This window comes from Mesoplodon mirus (genome assembly GCF_964341445.2).
Source record: "Mesoplodon mirus genome assembly, chromosome: 11".
Taxonomy (NCBI): Eukaryota; Metazoa; Chordata; class Mammalia; order Artiodactyla; family Ziphiidae; genus Mesoplodon; species Mesoplodon mirus.
The window spans coordinates 93,541,159-93,568,794 of NC_138987.1; the positions used below are offsets into that span (position 1 = coordinate 93,541,159).

At 42.3% G+C, this 27,636-nt stretch overlaps 1 protein-coding gene across 2 annotated transcripts in view; it reads right to left on the reverse strand.

Annotated features, from left to right (window-relative positions):
- The window catches only part of BORCS5 (BLOC-1 related complex subunit 5), a 99,225-nt gene that overhangs the window by 19,141 nt on the left and 52,448 nt on the right, over window positions 1-27,636 (reverse strand). For both annotated transcript variants that reach the window (XM_082636002.1, XM_082636001.1), the window contains exon 3: window positions 12,835-12,992. In XM_082636002.1, coding sequence (XP_082492128.1) covers window positions 12,835-12,992 — 158 coding nt within the window. The remainder of the gene's footprint in view (window positions 1-12,834; window positions 12,993-27,636) is intronic.

Genomic DNA, 27,636 nt, shown 5'->3' on the forward strand with positions numbered 1-27,636 from the left:
GGGTCAAATCAAATGTCCCCATGTCCATCCGGAACAGGAACCTCTCAGGTGGGCCTAGACCTGCAGTTAGAAGGCTATCAGTCACAATTGTGCCCAGTTTCTGTGTCCTTCTGGCATTACGTAAGCCTCCTCCAGCTCCTTATTAGTGTGCCATTTCCTGTTGCGCAAGGGACAAACAATGGGCGGACTGTCGCCAGTGTTTTCATTAATTACACCGCAGACTGAATGGCATTGATTACCACATAATGGACATTCTGCAGTGACCCTGTTTCCTTTGTTCAAACAATGTATCTAAATGTCTCAGTAAAGGAACACCTTCTATTTGGGCTTTCAAGAGAATGAAGAGATACTGGGATCTCAGGAGTTTGAATTGCATCACTGTGCCCCAATAATTATTTTATGACATGTCCAACTTCCCCATGTGCCGCCTTACCCTCAGAGGCATTATGTCCAGGCAGGAAGGGAGGAAAGAAATCTCAAAACCTTTAAGCGGGTCCCAAAGCTCAAATCATAAAAGTCAGGCAGATCACACGCACACAACCCGCCCATCCCCCCTCCCCCCCTGGAAAAGGGCTAGAGTGACACTGAAAGGCAGCAAAACAAGAAGAGAAAAAGATCAGGGTAAAAATCAAAACTCAAGGGCAGGAATTCCACTCCTCCCTCCCCGGGAGACTTCCACTGCACTCTACGAAAGATACTGACGCTACTTCGGGGGCCACAGACACCCTAAAAGATCTGCTTCCCTGAGAAGTCCCTGTTCTGCTCTCTCTCTCATTAAAGCCCCCTCTCTGCAGCCCTCCCGAGTGGAAAGTGCTGCCCCGAGACCACTGTCCGGCTTCCCTGCTGGTGTCCCTCGGTCCACCTTCATTTCTACCATGGTCCTCCGAGATATTGGTAAGAATCCCTTTCTCAAAAAAGTGACCGAGTGGGAGTGTGGGAAAGTTAGCCTCCAATAGGCAGAGCTGGCACCTTCAAGATGTAAATGTGGGGTGATCAGGGTTATTTCCTTAAGTGTGGCTGCTTCCCATTAAGGACTGCCTTTGAAATATAAAAGTAGGCTGTGAAACCACGGAGGGAATATTGTAAAGGAATATGGGGTTAGGGAAAGAGGACAGTGGGTACAAACAAGGAGAGGGGCTGGGAAGTAAAAAGCCTTTGGATAAAGAAGTAAAGGAAAAGGACAGTAGAAAAAGCGTGGGCTCTGGAGTCTTACATGTGGGTTTCAGCTCTGGATTGGAGTCTCAGGCTCTACCATTTAATAACCATGTGACCTTAAACGGTTTTCCTTTCAGGTCTCTGAACCTTGGTTTCTGTAACGGTCAGAAGTAGATGATAAGGTAGATGACATGCCTATTCTAGACGGGGCACATGGCAAACGTGTACAAAACCGACAGCAGCCTTACCGTTACCACTCCTACTTCTACATGAGGAGAGGAGCGGCAGGAACCATGGTGACAGACGGAGTGGGTGGATGTGCATAAAATCCCGGAGCCCCATCAGCAACCTGGATTCCCCTTCCCAATGTCCAGGATTAAAGGGAAATAAATGTAAGTTTGTATGACCTAAGCGACACATTCAAGATTTTAAAACCTGAGCTAAAGTGACAACTAAACAATGTAAAACTGGGTTAACGAGGCGTCCTGTAATTCCCTCCTTTACGCACCCAAACTGGCCATGAATATAACCCCTTTTTTGACTCAGAGTAGAGAACAGACTTCGGAGGTGGTGTGGAGGTAGGTATTTTACAGCTAAAATCCTGTACCCTATGCCTGAGGAAAGAACCAGAGATACCCAGGAAGAGATGACAATGACGCTGATGACGGAGATAAGACTAACACAATTATCTGGTAGATCTCAGGGTACGCCAGAGGCCATGCTCTTCAACACTGTGCCGGGTGACCTCTCCTGACATGTGTGCACCTGGCCTAGAGTCCAGAGGCCTGTGTCACTAACCCGTGCAGACAGCTGAAGTGACAACTCCACTTCCCCACCCAGATTTACCCGGCGAACACGTCCTGGGCACGAGGAAAGGCATGAGGCAGGAGACCCCTCTGACCAGGTGAGAGCAGGAGTGCATTTGGACAGGCTGTTGGCATACCCAGATGGGAATGGAGGTGCACCAGGCGGAGATGGAGGGTGGGCAGAGTCCAGCAGGAGGGAGCGGGCGGGGGTCGGGGGGCGGGAGTGGGGACCCGAGAGACGCCTAAAGTGGGTGGATTCTGCGGAACACAACTATGACGATTACAAGACGGCAAGGCAGGTACGTGCTGACAGAGAGTCTTGGTATCAGCAAGGGTGAAAGAGAAAATGGCTGATAAAAGAGAGTGAAATAAAGCCATTTGCAGCAACATGAATGGACCTGGAGATTATCATACTAAGTGCAGTAAGTCAGACAGAGAAAGACAAATATCATATGCTATCACTTATATGTGGAATCTAAAAAAAGATACAAATGAACTGACTTACAAATCAGAAACAGACTCAAGAGACATAGAAAACAAACTTATGGTTACCAAAGGGGAAAGGGGGGAGGGATAAATTAGGAGATTGCAATTAACATACACACACTACTACATATAAAATAGATAACCAACAAGGACCTACTGTAAAGCACAGGGAACTATACTGAATATTTTGCAATAACCTATAAGGGAAAAGAATCTGAAAAAGTGTGTGTGTGTGTGTGTATGTGTGTGTATGTATATATACCTGAATCACTCTGCTGTACTAAAACTAACAAAACACTGTAAATCAACTATACTTTAATAAAAAGAAAATGGCTGAGGCGCGCTAGAACGCAGGAAGAAATCACTTCTAAACTATATTGTCATTGTGCCATGAATGCTCATGCTTCTACAATAACATCTTGCAGTCACCCCATTGTTGGTCTTGCTGCATTTGAAAGAAATGACTTCTACCCCCTAAAAGAACCCTTTAATTTACACAGCCCCTCAGAGTCCTGCAAAGGACTCACACCTTCACTGTCCCATTTGCTCTGGGCTGCAGGTTGGCTGCCGCCTTAACTTTCCGCAGGAGCAGCTCTAGTCATTGTTTCACATGACCTAAGACAAACGACATGCTCCCCACTCATGTGCAGAACGAGCCCTGGGGAGTGAGGCCAGGACGGCATCTAAAATCTCACGATACCAGGACTTCCTGGTGGTCCAGTGGGTAAGACTCTGTGCTCCCAGTGCAGAGGGCCCGGGTTTGCTAGCTGGTCGGGGAACTAGATCCTACATGCATGCTGCAACTAAGAGTCCGCGTGCCACAACTAAGACGTCTGCATGCCACAACTAAGAGGTCCGCGTGCCGCAACTAAAGATCCCTCACGCCTCAACGAAGATCCCGCATGCCACAACTAAGACCCAGTGCAGCCTAAATAAATAAATAAATATTTAAATAAATAAATAAATAAAATAAAATCTCATGATACCAAAGTACGGTCTGTCAACACAGGCGGAAAAGAGTTAACTGTTGCCTCAAGCTCTAAGGACACTTCCTAGAGAAATCCTTTGGGAATCCTTGAGACCTGAAAGAATGAGAGATGTTTTTAAAAGGAGTATGGTGGCTCTGTAAGTGTCCTCCCAAGTAACAACAGAGAGAGCAAATGAGCCTCTACTTCAGAACATCCAGGTAAGTGTGACAAGGAACAGACTGTTAATAATGGATAGAATCTTGGGCACTGTGATTGTCAGTCGTCAAAAGATTTTTGATAAATTTTAGGTATCGACAGAGTTTTGAGGAAGACTCTCCTGGCTTGCTCTGTACTTGTTTATTATCTGTCTGTTTCCCCAGTGGAATGTAAGGCCTATGAGGAAGGGATTCTGTCTGTTTTGTTCAGTGATATATCCTTAGCACCTAGAGCAGAGCCTGGCCCAGAGCTGAATGAGTTCACAAATGAAGTGGACATGTAGAGGCACATGCATGTAATGTTCTGAAAGGCATAGTCTTATCTCAGTGAGTCAAAAAGCTGCAGCCAAGGAGACAGAACCCTAATAAGGCTCGTATATTGTGAGAAAAAGAGAACAGAGTTATTCCAAGTTGGAAAAAAACCCACGTCCAAGATAGAGGTTTGTAAAATACAGGAAAACAGGATGAACTAGTCTAAAAACAAATACCACTGGTCGTCTCATCACTCAAGGGCAACCACAGCTAACTGTCATATTTCCTTCTAATCTTTTAAAAAAGATACTTAACATATTTGAAATCATGTTAACTATATAATGTTGTGGACTAGCTTTTTCACTTAGTGTTAATGGCATAAGTGTTTGCTTTATATCACTTGGGTTTTACTGACAGAAGGACCTAAATCAAGTGAAATCTACCATGGGACCTTGGGACCTTGCACCAGCCCTTGTGAATCTCAAAGTTGAGCTAAAGATGCATTTTAGGAACATAAGTTCAAAGATGACACAGATGTTCAAAATGTAGCTCAAAATTTAGTACAACCCTGGGCACACATATAGACTACATTTCCCAACCTCCTCTGGAGTTAGCTGTGGCCATGGGACTGAGTTCTAGCCGAAGTGATGTGTGACATTTATAGGTCTGGTCCCGGAGAACCTCCCATCTGTGCTACTCCATTCTCTTTCCCCTTCTGCCAACTGGATGCTATCAGCAATGTGGTCTCTGGATATGACAGAGCCACAAAATGGGAGAAGCCTTGAATCCCTGAACTCAATGGAGGAATCACCTGCTAACCAGAAACATCTACCCTGAACATGAGCAAGAAATGAACTTTGCTTGCATTTGAGCTATTACACATTTTTGAGTCTATTTATAGCTGCAGTCTAGCCTACTCGTACCTAAAAAAAACTCTCATAACCTACATTTTCTCTAATAGAATGAGAAAGCTTATCAGTCACTCTGACAGAGATATTGACAGAACTGAAGAATGTATTAAGTTGTTCATTTAACAAACATCTATTATATGTCTACTATGTGCCAGGCACTGTTCTAAGCATTACAGCAACATTCAAATGTGCTAAAATTCCTTGTTTTTCTTCACTGAAAGAGACACAGGACAGGGAATATCTTTTCCCGGCCCTACTTCCAGTTCTATAACCATGTGCCCTTAATACTGCTCACCTGCTGGCTTACAGACTGCAGTTCAGCTGAAGGGGCCTCTAACATGGCCTACCCCCACAGGCTGGAAAGGAGCCGGGGGAGGGAGTGGGACAGGGGCTCGAGTACCTGGCACATGCAGCCAGTCCTGGGAAAGCTGGCAGAGCCAGCTGTCCAGGGGCATGTCTAGGGCAGGTGGGAAATGGGGCTGCTGTTCACACGTTTCATGTCCGTATCCAGAACCTGAATGGAGGTGAATCTCAGGGCAGTCGAATAACTGGGTTTTGCTTATGCCTCGCCAAAAAATACAAGCCTACATTTCCAACAGGCAAGTAATAAACTCGATTGGGCCCTCCTCCAGGATTTCTGCCTTGTGGCAGGACAGCGCTGGTGAAAGTGTGGGCCCAGGCCCGAGGAAGTGCTGTACAACATAGCTTACAGCCAGGCCAACCAGAATAAGTCCAACCCCCCATCTGGATTTCCTGCCACTCAAGGGACCAGCTGTACCTCTTACCAAAAAGAAAGGCTGCCCAAAGGACTAGAAGCAGGGACAACTCTGTGTTCTAAGGGCTCAACTTGAAATTCACACCAGAGTAATTTGTAAGATAGAAAGGAAACCCCGAATGTTCCTGAAATGCCTTGCCCTCAGTATTTCGGCAAAAAGAAGCCCAACATCTCAATGTTCTTGTTCAAACTTTGTAGCTTTAGACACTCCCGACCCATTTTACAATTTGAAGTCAAGCAAGCAGCGACCAATGCCAGGGTATGTTTAACAGCAGCAACAGGAATCAAACGACATTGTCATTTAAAGGAGATTCGGTTCAAGGTGGCAGGCAGGGTAACAGCCTCACCTGGCCAACGGCTCAGGAACCTGGCTTTTCATTGAAGGGGCTCAGTGAATGCTAACGTCAGCTCAAACACTGATTCTCTGTGCAAACTGTGAGAAACTCATTTAACCTTGGTCAGCCTCTCCCCCAGCCCCATGGGAGGAAACACGGTACAGGAAGTCAGGTCAAATACTTGGAAAATGGCTCCAGCTGGGTCTTAAACATTACAGTTTTGTCGACTGAAAGAAATCCCTGCCCGGCTCTGTGTGCAGGCCCAGGAATGGTAGCTCACTCCTTCCAACACTAGTTGAGAGCCTAATGCATGAAAAAGGAAGAAAAACGCAATGATAAGATCCCACGAAAGTAGAACATAAGTAGATAAGAGGACAGCAATCAGGAAGATTCGTCTTCTATCATCTTAGTAATTAACTAGGAGAAAAACCTTGGACAAATTCCAAATAAACTCAGGAACCCTTGTTTTCCTCATTTGTGCCATGAAAGGGCTGAATTAGAGAAACTTGAGGGTGTCTTTATAATCCCAGGAAATCACGTGGCTTCCTAAGGACTGCAACTCTTATGTGTCCATCTGAGCCTCCAATTCAATGTTTCACATTGGTTAATGCTAAGACAGCATGCTCTCAACACACCTAGCAATGAAACACACAGAGGCTACCAGAATCACTCAAGAATTTAGCCTCAAGGCCTTTAAGCAAGCACACAGCAACTGTAATAAAGTTAACCTAACGGCTTCATCTTAGTTAGGAAGGTATTCTAAACCATGACTACATTTACCCATTGATAGCAACCAGACTGAGGAAGAAACAAGACCCAGGTCAGCAACCAGAGCCAGTCCAGACGTATCAATGATGTCTTCCTCGGGCTGTGTATTCGCCACCTGCCTCCTGCCCCCGCGCTGGTGAAAAGCCCGCACATTTGAAAGATGCATGTTCTTTTCTCCTTTACCTTTCAGTAACCCAGATTTCAATGGCAGATGTGACCTAAAACTGAAAGTGTCTGCCTGCCAACTTGAATCCTTAACTAGAAATGACGAGATATCACAGAAATCTCAGGAATGATAAGAGGCGAGGCATCCACAGCCCGGAAGCCGAGGACTCATCAGGTGCTGCCGTCCAGTTTCACATTTCTCACCATCCACCACTTTGCTCTTCACATAGCAGAATAAACAGTTAAATTAACTACAAAAATGCCAGAAGGCACATACCTGTGGCATGAAAGAAATCACGCAGGGCTTGCAACCTGGGCTGTAAATGACCGGTCTTGCCTCCATTTAGTTCTCTGTGATACTCGGGTTGTTGAGGGTAGAGCTTAAAATGAGCCAATATTTAGGCTGCTACTGGTATCAGGAAACTTCACATGGGCCAATTCACAGCAATAAGGTTAGGCTTCTCCCTATCAGTCATTATTTTTTGTTGTTGTTATTTTTTTCTATTAGTCGTCATTTTTATTTAAAACAGTAATGAACGCTAACACCATAGTGTTTACTACATGGCAGACATGGTCCCATACTTCACCTAGAGTAACTCATTTAACCCTCACGAGAACCTTTCTGCAGTAGACTGCTAAGTATTCTTATCCCCATGTAACAGAAGAGGAAACTGAAGCTTAGAAGAATCAAGTAACTTGCTCAAGGTCACACAGCGAGAGGCAGTGCCAGGGTTTGAACTCGGGCAGTGAGGCTCTGGCGTTCATACTCAGAACCACTATGCAGAACCGCCCACAAAATCAAGGTCCAAGTGTTCCCACCTCAGCTGAGCCTTCAGTGGCTCTGGTGCTCACAACTGTACCACCCAACGGTCACTCTCAACAAATGACCTTCCCTCTCCTTCAGAGAGAATACACAGGCTCCTCAGGCATGGCTGGTCTGGGCCGGGCATCCTCTTAAAAACCTGCCTAGATCTTCCCTGTTCTCTCAAAACAAATGCCCTCGGGGCTCTAAGTCCCCCGTCTCCTGCTGCCTGAGAGACCCCACTCTCAGAATCCCCTTTCTATCCTTCACCCTCCATCTCTTCTCTTCCATCTCTTCCCCTCAAGCTGGAAGCACATTCAAACATACCACCTGCAAAAAACACCCCAAACCTCCTTTGATCTTCACCCACTTTTTAAATAATTAATTAATCAATTAATTAATTTTTATTTTGGGCTGCCTTGGGTCTTTGTTGCTGCACACAGACTTTCTCTAGGTGCAGAGAGTGGGGGCTACTCTTCGTTGCACTGCGCAGGCTTCTCATTGCGGTGGCTTCTCTTGTTGTGGAGCACAGGCTCTTGGCACGTGGACTTCAGTAGTTGTGGCTCGCAGGCTCAGTAGTTGTGGCTCACAGGCTCAGTAGTTGTGGCTCACGGGCTCTAGAGCGCAGGCTCAGTAGTTGTGGTGCACGGGCTTAGTTCCTCCGTGGCATGTGGGATCTTCCCGGACCAGGGCCCAAACCCGTCTCCTCTGCACCGGCAGGCAGATTCTTAACCACTGTGCCACCAGGGAAGTCCCAATCTTCATCCACTTTTTTTTTTTTTTTTTGCAGTAGGTGGGCCTCTCACTGTTGTGGCCTCTCCCGTTGCGGAGCACAGGCTCCGGACGTGCAGGCTCAGCGGTCATGGCTCACAGGCCCAGCCGCTCCACGGCGTGTGGGATCTTCCCGGACCAGGGCACGAACCCACATCCCCTGCATCGGCAGGCGGACTCCCAACCACTGCGCCACCAGGGAAGCCCTTCATCCACTTTTAATTCTATAATTTCAGTCTTTATCTTCCTCTATGACCATGGATTAATTGCTTACTTTCTCTAACAGGCTTCGATTTCTCCATCTGTGTGTCATGAGGGTCCTGGACCAGAAGGTCTCTGAGGTCCTTCCAGCTCTGACATCTGTGGTTCTTAATGGAGAAATTTCTTGGAACAAACTTAGTTTCTCCACTGTCCCCGGAAGCCCCAAACTTAATTTTCTTCCGAGACTCCCAGCTGTTCCTGCAGCCAGCAGCGCTCTCCGCTTTCTCTCCATTTGTTTCCCAAGTCCCGGTTTTCCTTTACGACGTGGCTTCAGCCTCACCCGCTATATCCCAGGATATCCTGATCTTTAACTCTCCTAGGACTTCAGTTGTGAACCACAACTGAGCACTCTCCATTGATGGCACTGTATCTTTCACCTTACTGTTCTGTGGACCGTCATGCCCTCGCCCAGGCTAAGCTCTCAGCGAGCAGGGCCCAGTCACGTTTCTCTGTAACTTTTAAAGGACCTCACACTAAGGTGGCCAGCAGTAGTTGCTCAGCCATGCTGGCTGGTTGGCTGAGGGTCATCCTGAAGCCACTGAGGAAACTGGTGGTCAGTGTACAAGACTCCGGTGTGAAGGAAGACCACCCCTAGCTTCCACGCCTCTCTTACACAGAAATTTGTAAAACATCAACTTTTTATTCAAAAGCATCATCCAAATTTAGCAATAGGAAAGCTTAGCTAACTCCTTGATTTTCTTCTCTCTGAATCAGAAACTGTTACAGCCATGTTTCCCTTTGATCCAAATGTAAGTGATCACAAGTGCTGCAGCTTTCTGGGCCTCTGTTTGACCCGGCTTCTACTTCCACTAACACACATTCTCCACGGTTATTAAGTTCCCTGACTTTTCAACACATACAGCATTATGTTACTTCCTCACACTTGCAACTCAACTTCCAGGAAACATCTGGAATAATATCAGAGAGTTGGTGTTTGATCAAAACTACATCCTCTGCTTTATTCATTTGGAAGTGACTAATTTCAACCCTTAGGTTTGAAGTTGAGCACACATGGCTGTGTATGTTTCAGGAGTTTGCACCAACAGAGAAGACAGGTCTTCAGTGAAGAATCTAAAGCACCGTTCACCTCCTCGGCCCCAAGAGAACTACCGAGGTACTGCTCATACCGGGAGTGCTGTTCTCTGCTTGGTAACAATCCTGGGTCACTACTGACAGCTCAAAGTGGATCCCAAGCCTCCTCAAGCAGAATTTTAAACTCAGTTTGAAGTTTTGTTTTCAATGAATGCTCCACAGCACTGGTGCTCAACCCTGGTCACATGTGAGAATCCTCGAGAGCAGCGGTCCCCCGGCTTTTTGGCACCAGGGACCGGTTTCGTGGAAGACAATTTTTCCATGGACCCGGGGCGGGGGGTGGGTATGTTTCAGGCCGTAATGCGAGCTATGAGGAGCGATGCAGAGTGGCAGAGGAAGCTTCGCTCGCTTTCCTGCCGCTCACCTCCTGCTGTGAGGCCCCATTCCCAACAGGGGCCCGGGGGTCGGGGACCCCTGATCTAGAGCACGTGCATGAACACCAATCAGTGCCCAGCTTCCTTCCCACCAACCCAGCCTTCGCCTTCCAAGATTTCCATTTAATTGCTATGGAGTGAGATCTACACATCAGTGTTTTCTTCAAAGCATCTCAGCTATACTGAATGAATTAAGGTAATCTTTTAGGTATGATAAGGGCACTCTGGCTGTGTTTTTGAGAAGGAGTCTTTTGTTAGTGGAAAAACTGGTGAAATTCAAATAAGGTCTCTGTTTAGTTAATGGTATTGTACCAACGTTAATTTCCTGGTTTTGTCTTTGGGCTAAGGTTTTGTAAGATGCTCACTTTAGAGGAAGCTGTGTGAGAAGCATACAGGAACTCTCCGAATTATGTTTGTGACTTTTCTCTAAGTCTAAACGTAATTCCAATTAAAAAGGTTTTAAAGGAGTCCTTTATTTTTGAAGATGCATACTTAAATACTGATGAATGAAACGATACGCCTGAGATCTTCTGCAACACAAACCAGTTAGGAAGGTGGCAGGGAGGGAGTCGGAGTGTGGATGAAACCGGAGTCTTCACAAGCTGATATTTGTAGTAGCTGGACAATGAGGACAGGAAGGGTATCTGTCTACTTCAGTGTGTGTGTAAAATTTTCTGTCATATATATTGGAGGAAAAAAATTCCCAGGTGATTCTAACACTCATTCAGGGCCAAAAAACACTGCTCTGGAGTCCTGAAAATGTGGTATAATGAGCTCTGTCTGGTACTGTCAGCTACAAAATACTTTACCCAGTTCCTTGGCAATGAATGAGTCACTTAATCTTTCTGTACCACACTTTCCTAACTAACTATGGAATGGAGTACAGGACCTTTCAAAAAGAAGACAGGAAGCATTAAAAAGCTGATTTATTCTAAAATCTTATGAAAGTTAATATCATAATTAATTTCTAGCACAGTCAAAAATAAGGTCTTACATCCACAAAAGCATTTTCCCAAAGAATGCTCTCAAAAACACTGTTTCTAGAAGATGTTAATAGATGTTACTTAAGATAAGGGTTCCAAAATCAAGTAAGTTTGAAAAGTGCTGATTTTCTTTACTGTAAGATTCCTAAGAACTTTTTAATAAGATAACATGCATTGTGACTTTCCAAGGGTGGCTATGAAATATGCAAAAAGTCTGACCTTCTTTACATGGAACTAGTTTTATGGAACTTATTTTGGAAAACAATGCTCTAGACCAGTGGTTCCCAAATCCCAGGCAACGGAGAATGGCATTAGTATCATTTGGTAAGTTTATTAAAATAATGATTCGCAGACCATGTCCTAGACCTACTCGGGGAGAGGAGAATTCAGTATTAAAAGAAACAAAATCCACTAATAATAATTCATATAATCCAATGCATAGTCATGTTTGGGACTTAAGCTCTTTAGATCATAATGTAGTAAAATAAATATAGTATCTGAAAGGCCACATAGATGCCAACCAAAATAAAAGGTCATATTTAATAGTTTTCCATATAGAAGTATTTAGTCCATGAGAGAAGCATACATGCAATACAACATTTTATGAAAGGTAAGTAGTAAAATACTGGAGGTGCTGACAAATTTAAATCTATCAGTATAACTAATGACTACTTAGTTATAGACATACGGCATCCTTGAGATTACAAACTGATCATTAATTGCAGTGATTCTCCACCCTTTCCTTGTGTATTTCCTCATGTCCACCTTCTCTTGCCAGAGTCAATGATCAGGAGTATTTTGTTAAACTCCAGGCAGTGCCATTCACATAAGTGGTTTCTCCACGATACAGCTCCTGACCTTTTCTTTTTATGACATTACTTCAAGGTAACAGAACAGAAATCCCTTCTTGATTGAAAACTTTGGAAAACGTATTTACTTATACCTTGCTGATCCCAGAGCTGTGCCATGCAGAGGCCCAATCAGTGATATATTTAAATGCTTAAAAGAGTACCTACTTTCTGTTACTCATAATTACTCAACATGTGTACCACACTCTTTCATTCACTAAATACTTTCACATGAATTATCTTGTGTCTTTCCTCACAAAAACCCTGTGGGTTAAGTAGGCATAATTGTTTCTATCCAACCAATAAGAATCACTGAGCTTTTCCTGCTAACACAGTGAAAAATATAATTGAGGGAGATGTCAGGGCTCCTGCTCTCAAAGAACTGATACCCGACTGGAAAACAAAATATAAATTACATGCAGGAAAGGGCTGAAATCAATTAACGTTAGCCAAAGCAAATCAGTATGGCAGGACTTCACACATACTAACAACAGTTAACATTTACTAAGCAATTTAACATTCACTCAACCCTGCGGGTAGATCGCTACGGTTAGACCCATTTTTCAGATGAGGAAAACTGAGACCAAGAGAAGTGAAGTAACTTTCCCAAGCAAATAAGTGGTGAACCAGGATTCAAACTCCAGATTAGTCTACTCCATGGACCACTCTTTTCCACCATCACATTCCACTGCTGGGAAAGACAATCTTCGCAGAGCAATGGGGACAGATGTCAAGACATTTAGACAGAAAATGACTATTTCCCAGAAAGTTGGGATCACTGGCTCTACACCCCAGGAGAAAAGGACTCAGGAGTCACAGGGAAGCACAAGATTGAGTCGGCCATGATATTTTCTCACAATAAGTTACCTCTTTGATTCGCTTGACCAAAGCGTTCTGATCAAAAGCCACAGCCTCTGCACACTGACGGAGGTGGTCCTGATAACGGAGGCACAGCTGCAGCACTTGCTGAGAATCCAACTTCTCCAGCCTGGTGTTCGTTGGAGAGGTCTGGCCGCTCAACAGCCCTTGGAAGCAAAAAAAGAATAAAACCAAATCAATTGGAAATTACTAAGAAGCTTGTGAATAAGGTAGCTTAATAACAAGTTCACTGAAGGCAGGGTAAAAGGCTTAAGTTTAATCTTGCACCTCCTGTCATATACCTGTGACGATCACAGCAACTACCATGTATGGAGCATCTTATGTGCCAAGCACTTGGCAAAGTGCCTCCTGCGCATTACTTTTCATATAACCGCTCAGGAAAGTAAATCATTATTAGCCCCATTTTATAGGTGAGAAACCCAAGATGCCGCAAGGTTAAGTAAACTTTCCTAGAGTCACAAATAAGTGATTTCTCCAGGACAGAGCACCTGACCTTACGGTACTACTTTAAAGCATCAGGAGTATAAACCCCTTCTTGACCGAAACACCTGGAAGGTGTACCTACTTAATTCCTTTAACTAATTAAAATGGTTGCCTGAGAAACAGAAAGAATGTATATATATATGGAAACTGTTAGGAGGAGGTGCAAAAAGGAAAACATTTAAAAGGTGAACAGGAGGTCCACTAACACACCATACGTCTCAACCTTTACATTTTCTTTCAACGTCAGTTTAGTTGTGTTAACTATTAAATTCCCTTAAATTTGAACAGGACGTTATATTTTCAAAGCCTTTCACACAGAATTTCTTCCCTTTCTTTAAGGTGTGTAGAACCAGATATTATTAGCATTTACAAAAGATGAAATACCAATGAAAGAGGCTAAATGACGTGCTCAGGGTCACACAGCAAAGTCCTGACTAGAACTCAAGCCTCCTGACTTCTGGTCAAGTGCTTACTGTCACCCTGAAGATTCACAAACTTTTTGGTGTCAGGACCCCTTTACCCTCTCAGAAATTACTGAGGACCCCCAAAGAGCACTTGTGTATGTAGTTTTAAATCAATATTCATCTGTTATAAATTATAACAGAAAATTCTTGAATATTTATTAAATCATTAAAAAAATAATAATCCCATTACATGTTAACATAAATAACATATTTTAAGAAACTAACTCTACTCAAAACAAAACAAAAAAGTGAGAAGAGTGGCACTCGTTTACACTTTTGTAAGTCTTTTAAATGTCTTGGCTTCACAGAAAACAGCTGGATTCTCAGACTTGCTTCTGCATTTAATCTCTTGCTATTTCACATCATGTAGCCTCTGAAAAACTCCACTTTACACTTGTAAGAGAGTGAGAGTAATTAGCAAATGTCTAAGTATTACTGTGAAAATAGTTCTGACTTCAGAGAATCCCTAGCAGGGCCCTGGGGCTCTCAGGCACTCCCCACCCCACTGAGAGCAGTACCCTCACACCACAGCCAATGGCACAACACAGGTCCTCCGAAATAAACACGACAGCGCATGCGCTGGGCACCATCAGGATGAACTCACCCACATCCAAGTCTGTCTTGGGCAGCCTTCCCCAATCCTCCACTAACCTGTTCACCATTTCTAAAATTTTGTCATTTCAGGGGCTTCCCTGGTGGCGCATTAGTTAAGAATCCGCCTGCCAGTGCAGGGGACACGGGCTCAAGCCCTGGTCCAGGAAGATCCCACATGCCGTGGAGCAACTAAGCCCGTGCACCACAACTACTGAGCCTGTGCTCTCGAGCCCACGAGCCACAGCTACTGAAGCCCACGCGCCTAGAGCCCGTGCTCCATGACAAGAGAAGCCACCGCAATGAGAAGCCCGCGCACCGCAATGATGAGTAGCCCCTGCTCGCCGCAACTAGAGAAAGCCCGTGGGCAGCAATGAAGACCCAACGCAGCCAAAAATAAAATAAATAAATTTAATTAAAAACAAAAAAGAATAAAGGAGAGTTAAATAAATAAATAAATAAAATTTTGTCATTTCAAAAATGTTCAAAAATGGAATAATCTAACATGTAAACCTTTTGGGGTTTTTTTCACCCAACGTAATATTGGGTTGGCCAAAAAGTTCATTGGGTTTTTTCATAAGATGTTACCCAATACCTTAGAGATTCATCTAAGTTGTTGCATGTATCAGTAGTTTGTTCCTTCTATTTCTGAGTAGTATCCCACAGTATGTACATCCCAGAGTTTGGTTAACCATTCACCCACTGAAGGCCATTTGGGTTGTTTCCAGTTTGGGGACATGACAAACGAAGATGCTATACAGCCATCATACAGGTTTTTGCGTAAACGTAAGTTTTCCTTTCTCTGGGATAAATGCCCAACAGTGCAACTGCTGGATTGCATGACAACTGCATGTTTAGTTTTATGAGAAACTGCCAAACTGTTATCTAGAGTGCCCATAACCTAGTAAATGGGGAATTTTTCAGACCACTAAAATCTCCTAACAAAATTATCAAGGGCTACCCTACTACTGACAAAGAATATAGTTCCAGGAATGCAGACTTTGGAAGAAAGGAACAGCTTTTTGTTGTCAATCAAGGATTGAAGTAGAAAAAGAGTGAGAACGGGGAGTTCTCTGGTAGTCTATAGTGTTTAGGATTTGGCGCTTTCACTGCTGTGGCCCGGGTTCAATCCCTGGTCCAGGAACTGAGATCCTGCAAGCTGTGCAGCACAGACAAAAAAAAAAAAGAGTGAGGAGGCAATGTGGGAAGAGGAATGAATGATTCTGTGCCATCAAAAGTGGGCCAGGATAATGCAAAGGCCATAAAGGAAACACTGATATATCCAACAAGATAAAAAACAGGATTCCTCATGGAAAAAACAATGTAAGTTAAAAACAACAACAGGGGCTTCCCTGGTGGCGCAGTGGTTGAGAGTCCACCTGCCAATGCAGGGGACATGGGTTCGTGCCCCGGTCCAGGAGGATCCCACATGCCACGGAGCAGCTGGGCCCGTGAGCCATGGCCGCTGAGCCTGTGCGTCCGGAGCCTGTGCTCTGCAACGGGAGAGGCCACAACAGTGAGAGGCCCACGTACTGCAAAAAAAAAAAACAAACAAACAAACAAACAAAAAAACCCACTGCTACTCATATCACAAAGGGTAAGCTTCCTATTGGATAAAGAGCTCCTAGAAATTGGCAAGTAAAAAATCAGCAAAAGAAAGATGGACAGAGGATATGAATGGCATTTCACAGAAAAGTAAATACCAATGCCTCAACTCTAAGATGCAGAACCTCACTCATAATAAGAAAAATAGAAATTAAAACTTCGCCTCAAGCCGATATTACACCTATCAAATAGGTAAAAATCCAAGAGTGTGATAAAAACTCTCTAGGTGGAACTATAAGGAAACAGGCATTGCTGATTTTTATGTAAGTTGTTACTGCCATGGAGGGTGATTTGGCAAAGATATCAAAATTACAAATGCATAAAGCCTCTAATGCAGCAATTTCTCTACTAGGAATTTATATATACATTAGCACACATGCTAAATGACATATAATTACGTATAAGAGTATTCACTGTAGGAATAAAGACACAGACCTACTAGAGAATGGACTTGAGGATATGGGGAGGGGGAAGGGTAAGCTGTGACAAAGTGAAAGAGCGGCATGGACATATATACACTACCAAACGTAAGGTAGATAGCTAGTGGGAAGCAGCCGCATAGCACAGGGAGATCAGCTCGGTGCTTTGTGACCGCCTGGAGGGGTGGGATAGGGAGGGTGGGAGGGAGACGCAAAAGGGAGGGGATATGGAAACATATGTATATGTATAACTGATTAAATTTGTTATAAGGCAAAAAAAAAAAAAAAAAGAGTATTCACTGTAGCAGTGACTGTAATAGTAAAAGATAAGCAAACACCTCAGTATCCATCAGTAGGGAGCTTGCTAATTAATCAAGGAACATCCATAAATGGAATTATGTGACCACAGAAAAGAATGAGGAAGGTACATACTCACATGGAAAAATCTCCCTAAGATATTAAGTAATAAAAGGAAGGTGTGGACTTCCCTGGTGGCGCAGTGGTTAAGAATCTGCCTGCCAATGCAGGGGACACAGATTCGAGCCCTGGTCCGGGAAGATCCTACATGCCGCGGAGCAACTAAGCCCGTGCGCCACAACTACTGAGCCTGTGCTCTAGAGCCCACGAGCCACAACTTCTGAGCCCTCACGCCACAACTACTGAAGTCCGCACGCCTAGAGCCCGTGCTCCACAACAGGAGAAGCCACTGCAATGAGAAGCCCGCGCACCGCAATGAAGAGTAGCCCCTGCTCGCCGCAAGTAGAGAAAGCCTGCGCACAGCAACGAAGACCCAACGCAGCCAAAAATAAATAAATAAATAAATTTATTAAAAATAAAAGAAAGGTATATAGAATAGTGTATGGAGTGTGCTACCACTGTGTAAAAATAGGGGAGGGGTACAAGTAAATAAAAACATATATTCATATTTACTTGTATTGTCATAAAGAAACTCTGGAATGACTCCAAGAACTAGACAGATGGAGAACAGGGTAGGGAAGGAGAATTTCAGAGTATACTTTTAACATTTTTTAAACCATATGAATGTATTTCCCTTTCCAAAATGTTTACATAAATAAAGTCATTTTAACAAAAAGCAGCCAAGGTCCTTCTCATCTATCAGTGATGTCCTCTTGGGTGTTCTCTCCCCTTCCCCACCCCACGTATCCCCAACTCTGTCCGTCAAAACCAGTTCCCCGTCTTTCATGCTCACCAGGGCCTATACGGCTGGATGTACCTTCAAACACTATCTTCTCCAAGGTGATGAAAAGCCTCCTAACAAACTGTGAGCTGCTGGGGAACACGGACCATGTTTTACTTTTTATCTCGTGCATTATAGCACCTGGTACATAAAAGGTTCTCCAACTAGGCTAAGAGGATGCAGCGCTGTTGCTGGAATTCCAAGGGAAGAGTGAGCTGAGGGAGACTTCAGGAGGAAAAAAGGCTTCTCGGGGTCCCTACTCTGTCTTCTCCACCTATACTTCGGAGTGAGGCGTGGTCTCAGTCCGTGTCTGCTCCTCCCAGGTGAGTGAGGAAGATTTCCAGAGGCTGCACTGAAGAGCGGCAAGGCGGAAAGCTCCAGGGCCAGCCCAGGTCACCAGAGGCCGGAAGCAGAGGGCCCCAAACCCCGCGTTAGCTCTCAAACCAAAACCCTGACTCTTCCTCTTAAAAAAAAAAAAAGGTGAGGGAAGTGGGGGGAAAGTTGCCAAGTCTAGCAGGCACACTAAGGTGTTCAAATCAAGCTGCCCAGCCAACTCCAAAGTCAAAGAAGTTACACTTCCGATCACCCTTTTAAAGCACAATTGTACCCTCCCCCAAATCACCTAAAAACAAAGCCCAGGTACGTGGGTCTATTATCAGAATGTGCTCCTTAGACTCACAGGAATCTCTGAAAATCTGCCACAAATCCTGCTCTAGAACACAGAAGGAGCAAGACAGAGAGAAAAAGATGGGCCACTTTTTCTACTCCTGAGGCTACAGAGCTATGGCAAGCCAGGCCGGTCCTACAGGCAACCGAGTACAAAGTTTTCCCGTCACTCTCAAGTGTCAGGAAGCCGCCTCCCCCATTGTGATGACTGACCCACTCCTATATCTTCTGATAAAAGGAAGAGGAAGGACAGAAAGCTGGGTAAACTTAGAGATGGTAAACATTTTCATTTTCAGAAGACCGCATACTGCCAGGCCTCCGAATTGTTTTTATTCTGAATGCACATTAAATTTTTTTTTTAATTGTAGATGCTTTAAATGAGGTGTGTGCGCGCCTGCTCTCTCAACCCCTACCTGAACATGGACAGCCAGCTTCACTCACTCACATTACCGGCCCGGCCTCTGAGGGCCTCTAGGCTTACACCTCGGTTTCAATTCTTACTTACCAACTCTAATAAGAACCTAAACCCTTAGCTTAGGTAACAGAGAATGAACCCTATATCCCCTTGAAATTATCTTTTGTATAGTTTTATAAATGGTCTTTATGGTTAAGTTTTTTTTCTTTTTTTACATTTTATTACATACATTTTCAAACATACAGAAAAGTAAGAAAAATATATATACCCAGATACCATCTAGAATCAGCAGCTTATATTTTATATCTACTTCATCTTTGTTTTTTTCTTTTCCTGAGCAATATGAAAAAAATTAGAGATCATGACACTTCAACCCTAATACTCTGTTTTTCTACATATCTATGGTTAGTTTTTCATGTTAAATAAAAGTTTCTAAATTATGTCTTCTTTATTGTGCTAGGGAACAGGGCCATTACCCTCCGTTTTCTAATTCTTCTTTAGCTTAAAACAGTGATGCATACAAAGTAGATGTTTATTGAGTTAAAAACATGATTTAATAGATTCCATATTTGCAAATGGTAAATACTGGAGACATTTCCTAAGACCTTGTTGAAACCACTTTGTTTATAGAGGAATGGAGAGTGGGCTCTAGGGAATGGGTGAGGACCAAGCCTGAATATTACACAGACCCAGCAAATTGCCATCTGTACCTAGCTCTTTGTGTAAAGTGTTGAGTGGAAAAATCATCAGGTTAGAAATTTGGAAAATACTTTGCTGAGCAATCTTTTTCTTTCTGAAATGTCAGGTAGGAAAAAAAAAAGTTTTTCTATAGTACAGAGCCATATGGGTATTAACCTCTGCTATTATCAAACTGAATTCCTTAACTTTTAGACGCTTAGCTGCTTCCAGGACTGGAAATGAGTATTGTGAGTAATGGGCTCACATCTGGATAACAGTATAACGAGCTCCATTTCCTCCTACAGAATCCAGAAAGCAGAATGTATGTAACTTTGACAAAAGTTATTGTGAAGGTACAATTAAGCAACAGATAATTAAAAAAGAAATCTCCCCCCAAACTAATAAGGGATTTTTGACTCTGCTGGTCACAGTATATTTCTAAGTCAAAAGCACATAAACCATGTGTATTATTTACCTAATATGAACTCTAGTTCTCAAAGGCACTCTCTCACCTTCCCTTAAAGAAAGGGAAAAGTCGAAAAACACCTGACCCACTTGGACAGGACCTTATGATGTGTGTTAGTGATCAATTCCTTTGGGGTATTCAGAAAAAGGGTGCCCTCCATGACTGGTTCCCTTAGGAACTTTTATCTCCATTCACTCACCTCAGAGGCACACCAATCTCACCCAGGAGAAGCAGCCACCCAGAATGGCTACCATCATTGTTTTGGTTAATCTATGTGGCAGAAGAGACTGCAAGTGTAGACAGCCCTAGAATAACAGCCAACCTATCACAACGTTTGGTGTGGAGAGAAACAATGCTCCCAGGATCTCCCTCCTAACGGTTTCCAATACCTACCAGAGGGCCAAGAAAGAAGAATTTTCTCACTGAGGTAGTGCTAAAGACTGGATGTCTGTGTCCCCCCCCAAATTCATATGCTGAACCCTAATGGGATAGTATAAGGAGGCAGAGCCTTTGGGAGGTGATTAGGTCATGAGGGTGGAGCCATCATGAATGGGATTAGTGTCCTTATAAAGGAAACCCCAGAGGGTTCCACTGGCCTGTCCACCACGTAGGACACAGCAAAAAGACTGCTGTCTGTGAATCAGGAAGTGGTCCCTCACCAGACACTGAATCTATCTGCCAGCACCCTGATCTTGGACTTCCCAGCCTCCACGACTGTGAGAAATAAATTTCCGTTGTTTGAAGACATTCAATCTGTGGTATTTTGTTATAGAAGCCCAAATGGACTAAGACAGGGAACATGGGAAAATGTGATTTGAGCCCCATTATTATTTGAGCTGTGTGAATTTGGACAATTTACCTTATACCTCTGAGCCTCGGTTTTCTCATGTAAAACTGGGATAATAATCACCTCCCTTTTAGGGTTTGCCTAGCATACAGGATCCTGATAAATATCTGTTCCCTTTAATCTTGCCTTTCTTAAGACTCAGGAGGTAAAGGGGCACTCAGGCTTGGAGGGAATCTATGGTAGGTTACAGAAAGCATTTCATCCCTCTAGGTTCAGGCACCCATTTGTCCATGGTCAACGGCCCTGGTTTATGGTACCAAAGAAACAAGAACAGTGGATGTCAACAACCAAAAGTAGATACAGCTTTTACAAAAATGATCAGTAACCACAAATGAGACACCTCACTATCCTCAAGGAATCCTACCCACCGTTATGAACTTAGCTTTTTAAAATCTCCTCCCAAAGAGTTAGGCAAAAGGTTCAACTCATCATCCTCCTTCAACAGTTCCCAGTTCCCAAAGCCTTGCTTTCCTGTTGAACTTTCAGGCCAGGCAAGAGAGGCAGCATGACATAATGAAAAAAAGTACAAGCTCTGGAGTCAAACAGACCTGGGAATTTGAATCCAGGGATTGCCATTTACCACGTGTGTCATGTGAGCGCAGTCACTTAACTTCCCTGAACTCAAACCCTTCATCAATAAATTAAATATTATGCACATTAAAGGAGTACTGTGAGAATTATATCAAGTTATGCCTGGCAGAGTATCTGGCACAGAGTAGGTACTCAATTCATGTTAATTTTCTCAATGTCCCCAGGTCCCCAACTACCAACTCTTGTCACGATCAAATAAGCAGGGTTTCAAATCTGGCTGTACGACTGGCCAACCCTACCAGATATGGGTATTTGCTAGCACCTCCTTCTATACACCAGCACTGTAGAAAACAATAAAGAAGTGATCCTACACCTCAAGCAGATGACTAGAAGAAGCAGGAGTTAAATACAAAGAACGCAGATATAAGTAGGGACTAAAATGAAATAGAACAACAAAAGCCCAATTCAAAAATAGGCAAAGGACTTAAGTAGACGTTTTTCCAAAAATGCCAAGAAGTCAACAAACACCTTAAAGATGCTCAACATCACTAATCCTTAGGGGAATGCAAAAAAAAAAAAAAAACCACAACAAACAAAAGAAACACACACCACAATGAGACACCACTTTTAACCAATAGAGTGGCTATTACCCAAATAGAAAATAGTAAGTACTGGTGAAGATGTGGCGAAATTGAAACCTTTATGCATTGCTGGTGGGAATGTAAAATGGCATACCCACTGTGGAAGGCAATATGGTAGGTCCTTTAAAAACTAAACACAGAGAGCATTCAGGGAAAATGGTAGAATGGGAAGCACCAGCAATCTGTCTCCCCACCTAAACAACAATGGCACAGGCAGAATCTGTCTGATGTAACTATTATACTTTGGAGCTCTGTAGTCTATAGAAGGCTTCAACTTCCAGGGGAAGACCTGGATGGTAAACTGTGGTTAATTTCAGTCACTTTCAGCTCTTAGCACAGCAGCACCTATCCATCCCCCAACCCCTGTGGCAGGCAGCTGTGAGCAACTTACACACAGCTTGCAGGAGCCAGGGTGGGCAAAAAGGACCCTATCCTTCAAACATCAGGGGTCTGTATTCTGACCACTGATTGGTTCTTCTGACCACAATGGTACAGACAAGGAAGCAGTGGCCACTGTTGCTGCACATCCTCCATTACTGCAGGCCCCCCACTCTCCAGCTGAAGTGACTTCCAGGGGACTTAAAGGACTGGTACTTTTTTTCTTCCCTTTCATTTTTCTCTTTTTCCCCTCTTGGAGCTAGACACTGAACATGAGAACATTCAAAAGCAACCACATATTTGGGGGAAATCAGAAAGTCACTGTGCATGCCCAGGAAAGGTACAGGCTCAGAAAAGATCTGGGAAGCCCTAATCCTCAGCAGAGAGATAGCCTACAACAATCAAACAAAAGCAGGAAAAAAACAAACAAAAGCCAGTAAACCCTGGAGAAGAAGAAGCTGATTTCTGGAGTTACCTCACTGTTAAATTCAATGTCCAGTTTTCAACAAAAAATCACAAACCCCACAAGAAACAGAAAAGCATTCCAAGGTACAAACAACAGAAACTGTCCCAAACAAACAGAAACAGAAAAGGATCTGATGGAAGATCTACTACACAAAGATTTTTAAACTGTCTTAAAGATGCTCAAAGAATTAAAGTCAAGAATAATAAGGTATAAACAAAATGGAGATATCTCAAGAGATAGAAAACCTAAAAAGAAAGAAACAAAAAATTTTGGAGCTGAAAACTATAACTGAAATGAAAATTTCACTAGAGGGATTCAAAGGCAGATTTGAGCAGGCAAAAGAATCAGTGAACTAGAAGTAGGACAATGGAAATTGCCAAGTCTGAGGAACAGAAAGAAATAAGATAGAAGAAAAGTAAAAAGAGCCTAAGGGACCTGTGGGACACCGTCAAGCAGAACAACAAACATACTGCAGGAGTCCCAAAAGGACTCTTCTCTTGAAAAAGGCAGAGAAAATATTTGAAGAAATATTCCCAAATTCCCAAATATTCCCAGATTTGAAAACTTCCCAAATTTGATGAAAGGCATGAATATATATATCCAAGAAGCCCAACAAACGCTAAGTAGGATGAACTTAAAGAGATCCATACTAGGACACATTACAGATGGCCCACAACTTATGACGGTTCAACTTGATTTTTTGACTTTACGGTGGTGCAGAAGCAATACACATTCAGTAGAAACCATATTTTGAACTTCGATCTTTTCTCAGGCTAGTGATATTCAGTATGATACTCTCTCAAGATGCTGGGCACCAGCAGTGAGCCACAGCTCCAAGTCAGCCATGTGATCAAAATGGTATACTTACATCCATTCTGTATCCATACAGCCATTCTGTTTTTCATTTTCAGAAAAGTATTCAATAAATTACATGAAATATTCAACACTTTATTATAAAATAGGCTTTGGGTTAGATGACTTTGCCCAACTGCCGGCTAATGTAAGTGTTCTGAGCATGTTTAAGGTATGCTAGGCTAAGCTATGGTATTTGGTAGGTTGGGTGTATTAAATGAATTTGTGATATTTTCAACTTATGCTGGGTTTATAGGAAAATAACCCCATTGTAAACTGAGTAAGATCTGTATAATCAAACTGTCGAAAGTCAAAGACAAAGAGAGAATTTTGAAAGCAGCAAGAGAAAAGCAACTCATTCCATTCAAGGAATCCTCTATAAGATTATCAGCAGATTTCTGAACAGAAACTTCACAGGCTAGAAGGCAGTGGGCTGATATATTTAAAGTGCTTTTAATATTCAAAACTGTCAACCAAGAATCCTATTTGCAGCAAAGATATCTTTCAAAAGTGAGGGAGAAATTAAGATATTCCCAGATAAACAAAAGCTGAGGGAATTCATTACCACTAGAGCTGCCCTGCAAGAAATGCTAAAAGAAGTCCTGCAGGTTGAAATGAAAGGATACTTGACAGTAACTTGGAACTATATGAATAAAGAAATATCTCAGTAAAGGTAAATACACAGACAATTATAAAAGCTAGCATTATTATAACAATGGTATGAAACTCCACTTTGTTTGCTACATGATTTAAGAGACATATATTTTAAAAAAATATTAGTTTATGTTTTTGGGAAATGTATAAAGATGTAATTTTGTGACATCTACAACTGAAAGGAGTGAAGATGGAGTTGTAAAGGCGCAGAGTTTTTATGGTACTGAAGTTAATCTGATATAAATTCAATATAGAGTGTTATTATTTTAGTATGATAAATATAATCCCCATAGTAACAACAAATACAATAGTTACAGAATATACAAAAGAAAGTAAGAAAGGAATTTTAAAATTTCACTACAAAAAAATCAACTAAACACAAAATAAGACAGTAATGCAGGAAATGAGGGACAAAAAGCTATTAGGCATAAAAGAAAACAAAGCAAAATGACAGAAGTCCCCCCTCATCACTAATTACTTTAAATGTAAATGGAATAAACTCTCAAATCAAGAGACAGAGATTGGCATTATGGATTTAAAAAAGAAAGGATAATCCAACCATATGCTATCTACAAAAGACTCACTTTACATCCAAAGACACAAATAGGTTGAAAGAGAAAGGATGATAAAAGACATTCCAGGCATATAGTAACAAAAAGAGAGCAAGGGTAGTCATACTAATTCAGACAAAATATACTTTAAATCAAAAAAGTTTATGAGACAAAGAAGGATATTATATATTAATAAAAGATTCAATACAGCAAAATACATAACAATTGTAAACATTTATGGACCTAATAACAGACCATCGAAATACATTAAGCAAAAATTGACAGAATTAAAGTGAAAAATAGACAGTTCTGTAATAATAGTTGGATATATCAATACCCCATTCTCAATAATGGATAGAACAATCAGACAAAAGATAAGTAAGAAAACAGAGGACCTGAACAACACAGTAAGTTACTTACATCTAATATAAACAGAACACTCTACCCAACAACAATAGAACACACATTCTTTTCAAGTGCACGTGGGACCTATCCCAGGACAGACTTAAAAGTTACAGATATCATACCAAGTATTTTCTCTAATCACAGCAGGATGAAATTAGAAATCAATAACAGAAGGAAAACTGAAAAATTCAAACTTGTGGAAATTAAACAACACGCTCTTAAACAACCAATGGATCGAAGAAGAAATCACAAGGGAAATGTTAAAATACTTAGAGACGAAGAAACCAAAAACATAGTATACCAAAACTTAAGGGACGCAGCAAAGCAGTGTTAAGGGGGACATTTATAGCTACAAAAGCTTACATTAAAAAGGAAAAAAGAGGGCTTCCCTGGTGGTGCACTGGTTGAGCGTCTGCCTGCCGATGCAGGGGACATGGGTTTGTGTCCCGGTCCGGGAAAATCCCACCTGCCGCGGAGCGGCTAGGCCCGTGAGCCATGGCCGCTAAGCTGGCACGTCCGGAGCCTGTGCTCCGCAGCGGGAGAGGCCACAGCAGTGAGAGGCCTGCGTACCGCAAAAAAAAAAAAAAAAAAAAAAGGAAAAAAGATATCAAGTCAACAACCTAACATTACAACTTAAGGAACTAGAATAATAAGAACTAATATAGAAAACCTTAAAGATTAAAAAAAAAATTTTAGAACTAATATCTGAATTTAGTAAGGTAGAAGGATACAAAGTCAACACACAAGGGCTTCCCTGGTGGTGCAGTGGTTAGGAATCCGCCTGCCAATTCAGGGGACACAGGTTTGAGCCCTGGTCCAGGAAGACCCAAATGCTGCAGAGCAACTAAGCCCGTGTGCCACAGCTACTGAGCTTTTGTTCTAGAGCCCTTGAGCCACAATTACTGAGCCTGTGTGCCACAACTACTTAAGTCCATGCACCTAGAGCCTGTGCTCCTCAACAAGAGAAGCCACCTCAGTGAGAAGCGTGTGCACCACAACGAAGAGCAGCCCTGCTCACTGCAACTAGAGAAAGCCAGTGCGCAGCAACAAAGACCCAACAGAGCCAAAAATAAATAAAATAAAATTTAAAAACCCAAAATGTTAAAAAAAAAAAAGTCAACACACAAAAATCAGTTGCTTTTCTATACACCAACAATGAACAATCCAAAACGATATTAAGAAATAATTACATTTACAGAAGTATCAAAAAGAATAAAATACTTAGGAATTAACCAAGATGAAAGACTTGTACAATGAACACTCCAAAACACTGCTGAAAGAAGTTGAAGACATAAATAAATGGAAAGACAACTCATCTTTCATGAACTGAAAGACATATTATTAAGATATCAATACTACCCAAAGTGATCTAAAGATTCAATGCAATGCCTACCAAAATTCCAACATTTTTTGCAGAAATAGAAAACCACATCCTAAAATTCATATGGAATCTCAAAGAAACCTCAGTAGTCAATCCTGAAAAAGAAGAGCAAAGCTGGAAAACTCATACTTTGTCATTTCAAAACTTACTACAAAGCTACAGTAATCAAAACAATGTGCTACTGGCATAAACACAGACATATAGATCAACGGAACAGAAGAGAGAGCCCAGAAACAAACCCTCACATATATGGTCAAATGATTTCCTACAAGGGTGTCAAGACCATTCAGTGGGGGAAAGAACAGTCTTTTCAAGAAATGGTGCTGAGAAAATTGGATATCCACATGCAAAAGAATGAAGTTGAACTCTTTTCTAACATCACATACAAAAATTAACTCAAAATGGGTTAGACCTAAACTATAGAACTCTTTGAGGAAAATAAATGGCAGAGGCTTCACGACGTTTGATTTGACAATGATTTCTTGTATATGACACCAAAGATACAAGCAACAAGAGAAAAAAAATAGACAAACTGGACTTCATGATAATTAAAAAATGTTATGCATCAAAAGGCACTATCAACAGAGTAAAAAGACAGCCCAAAGGGTTAATATTCAGAATACATTTTAAAAACTCCTAAAACTCAACATAAAAACCAAACAACTTGATTCAAAAATGGTCAAAAGACTTGAATAGATATCTCTCCAAAGAAGATATACAAATAGCCAATAAACACATGAAACGATGCTCAAAATCATACGGGAAATGCAAATCAAAACTGCAGTAAGATACTACCTCACACTCATTAGGACGGGTACTACCAAAAAAGCAGAAAACAACAAGTGTTGGTGAGAATGCGGAGAAACTGGAACCCATGTGCACTGCTGATGGGAATGTAAAATGGTACAGTCACTGTGGAAAACAGCATGGTAGTTCCTCAAAAAAATAAACATAGAATTACCATACGATTACCAGCAATTCCACTTCCAGGTTTATACCCAAAAGAAGTGAAAGCAGGGTCTCGAAGTGATATTTGTACACTCATGTTCATGGCAGCACTGTTCATGAGAGTTAAGAAGTGGAAGCAAACCAAGCATCC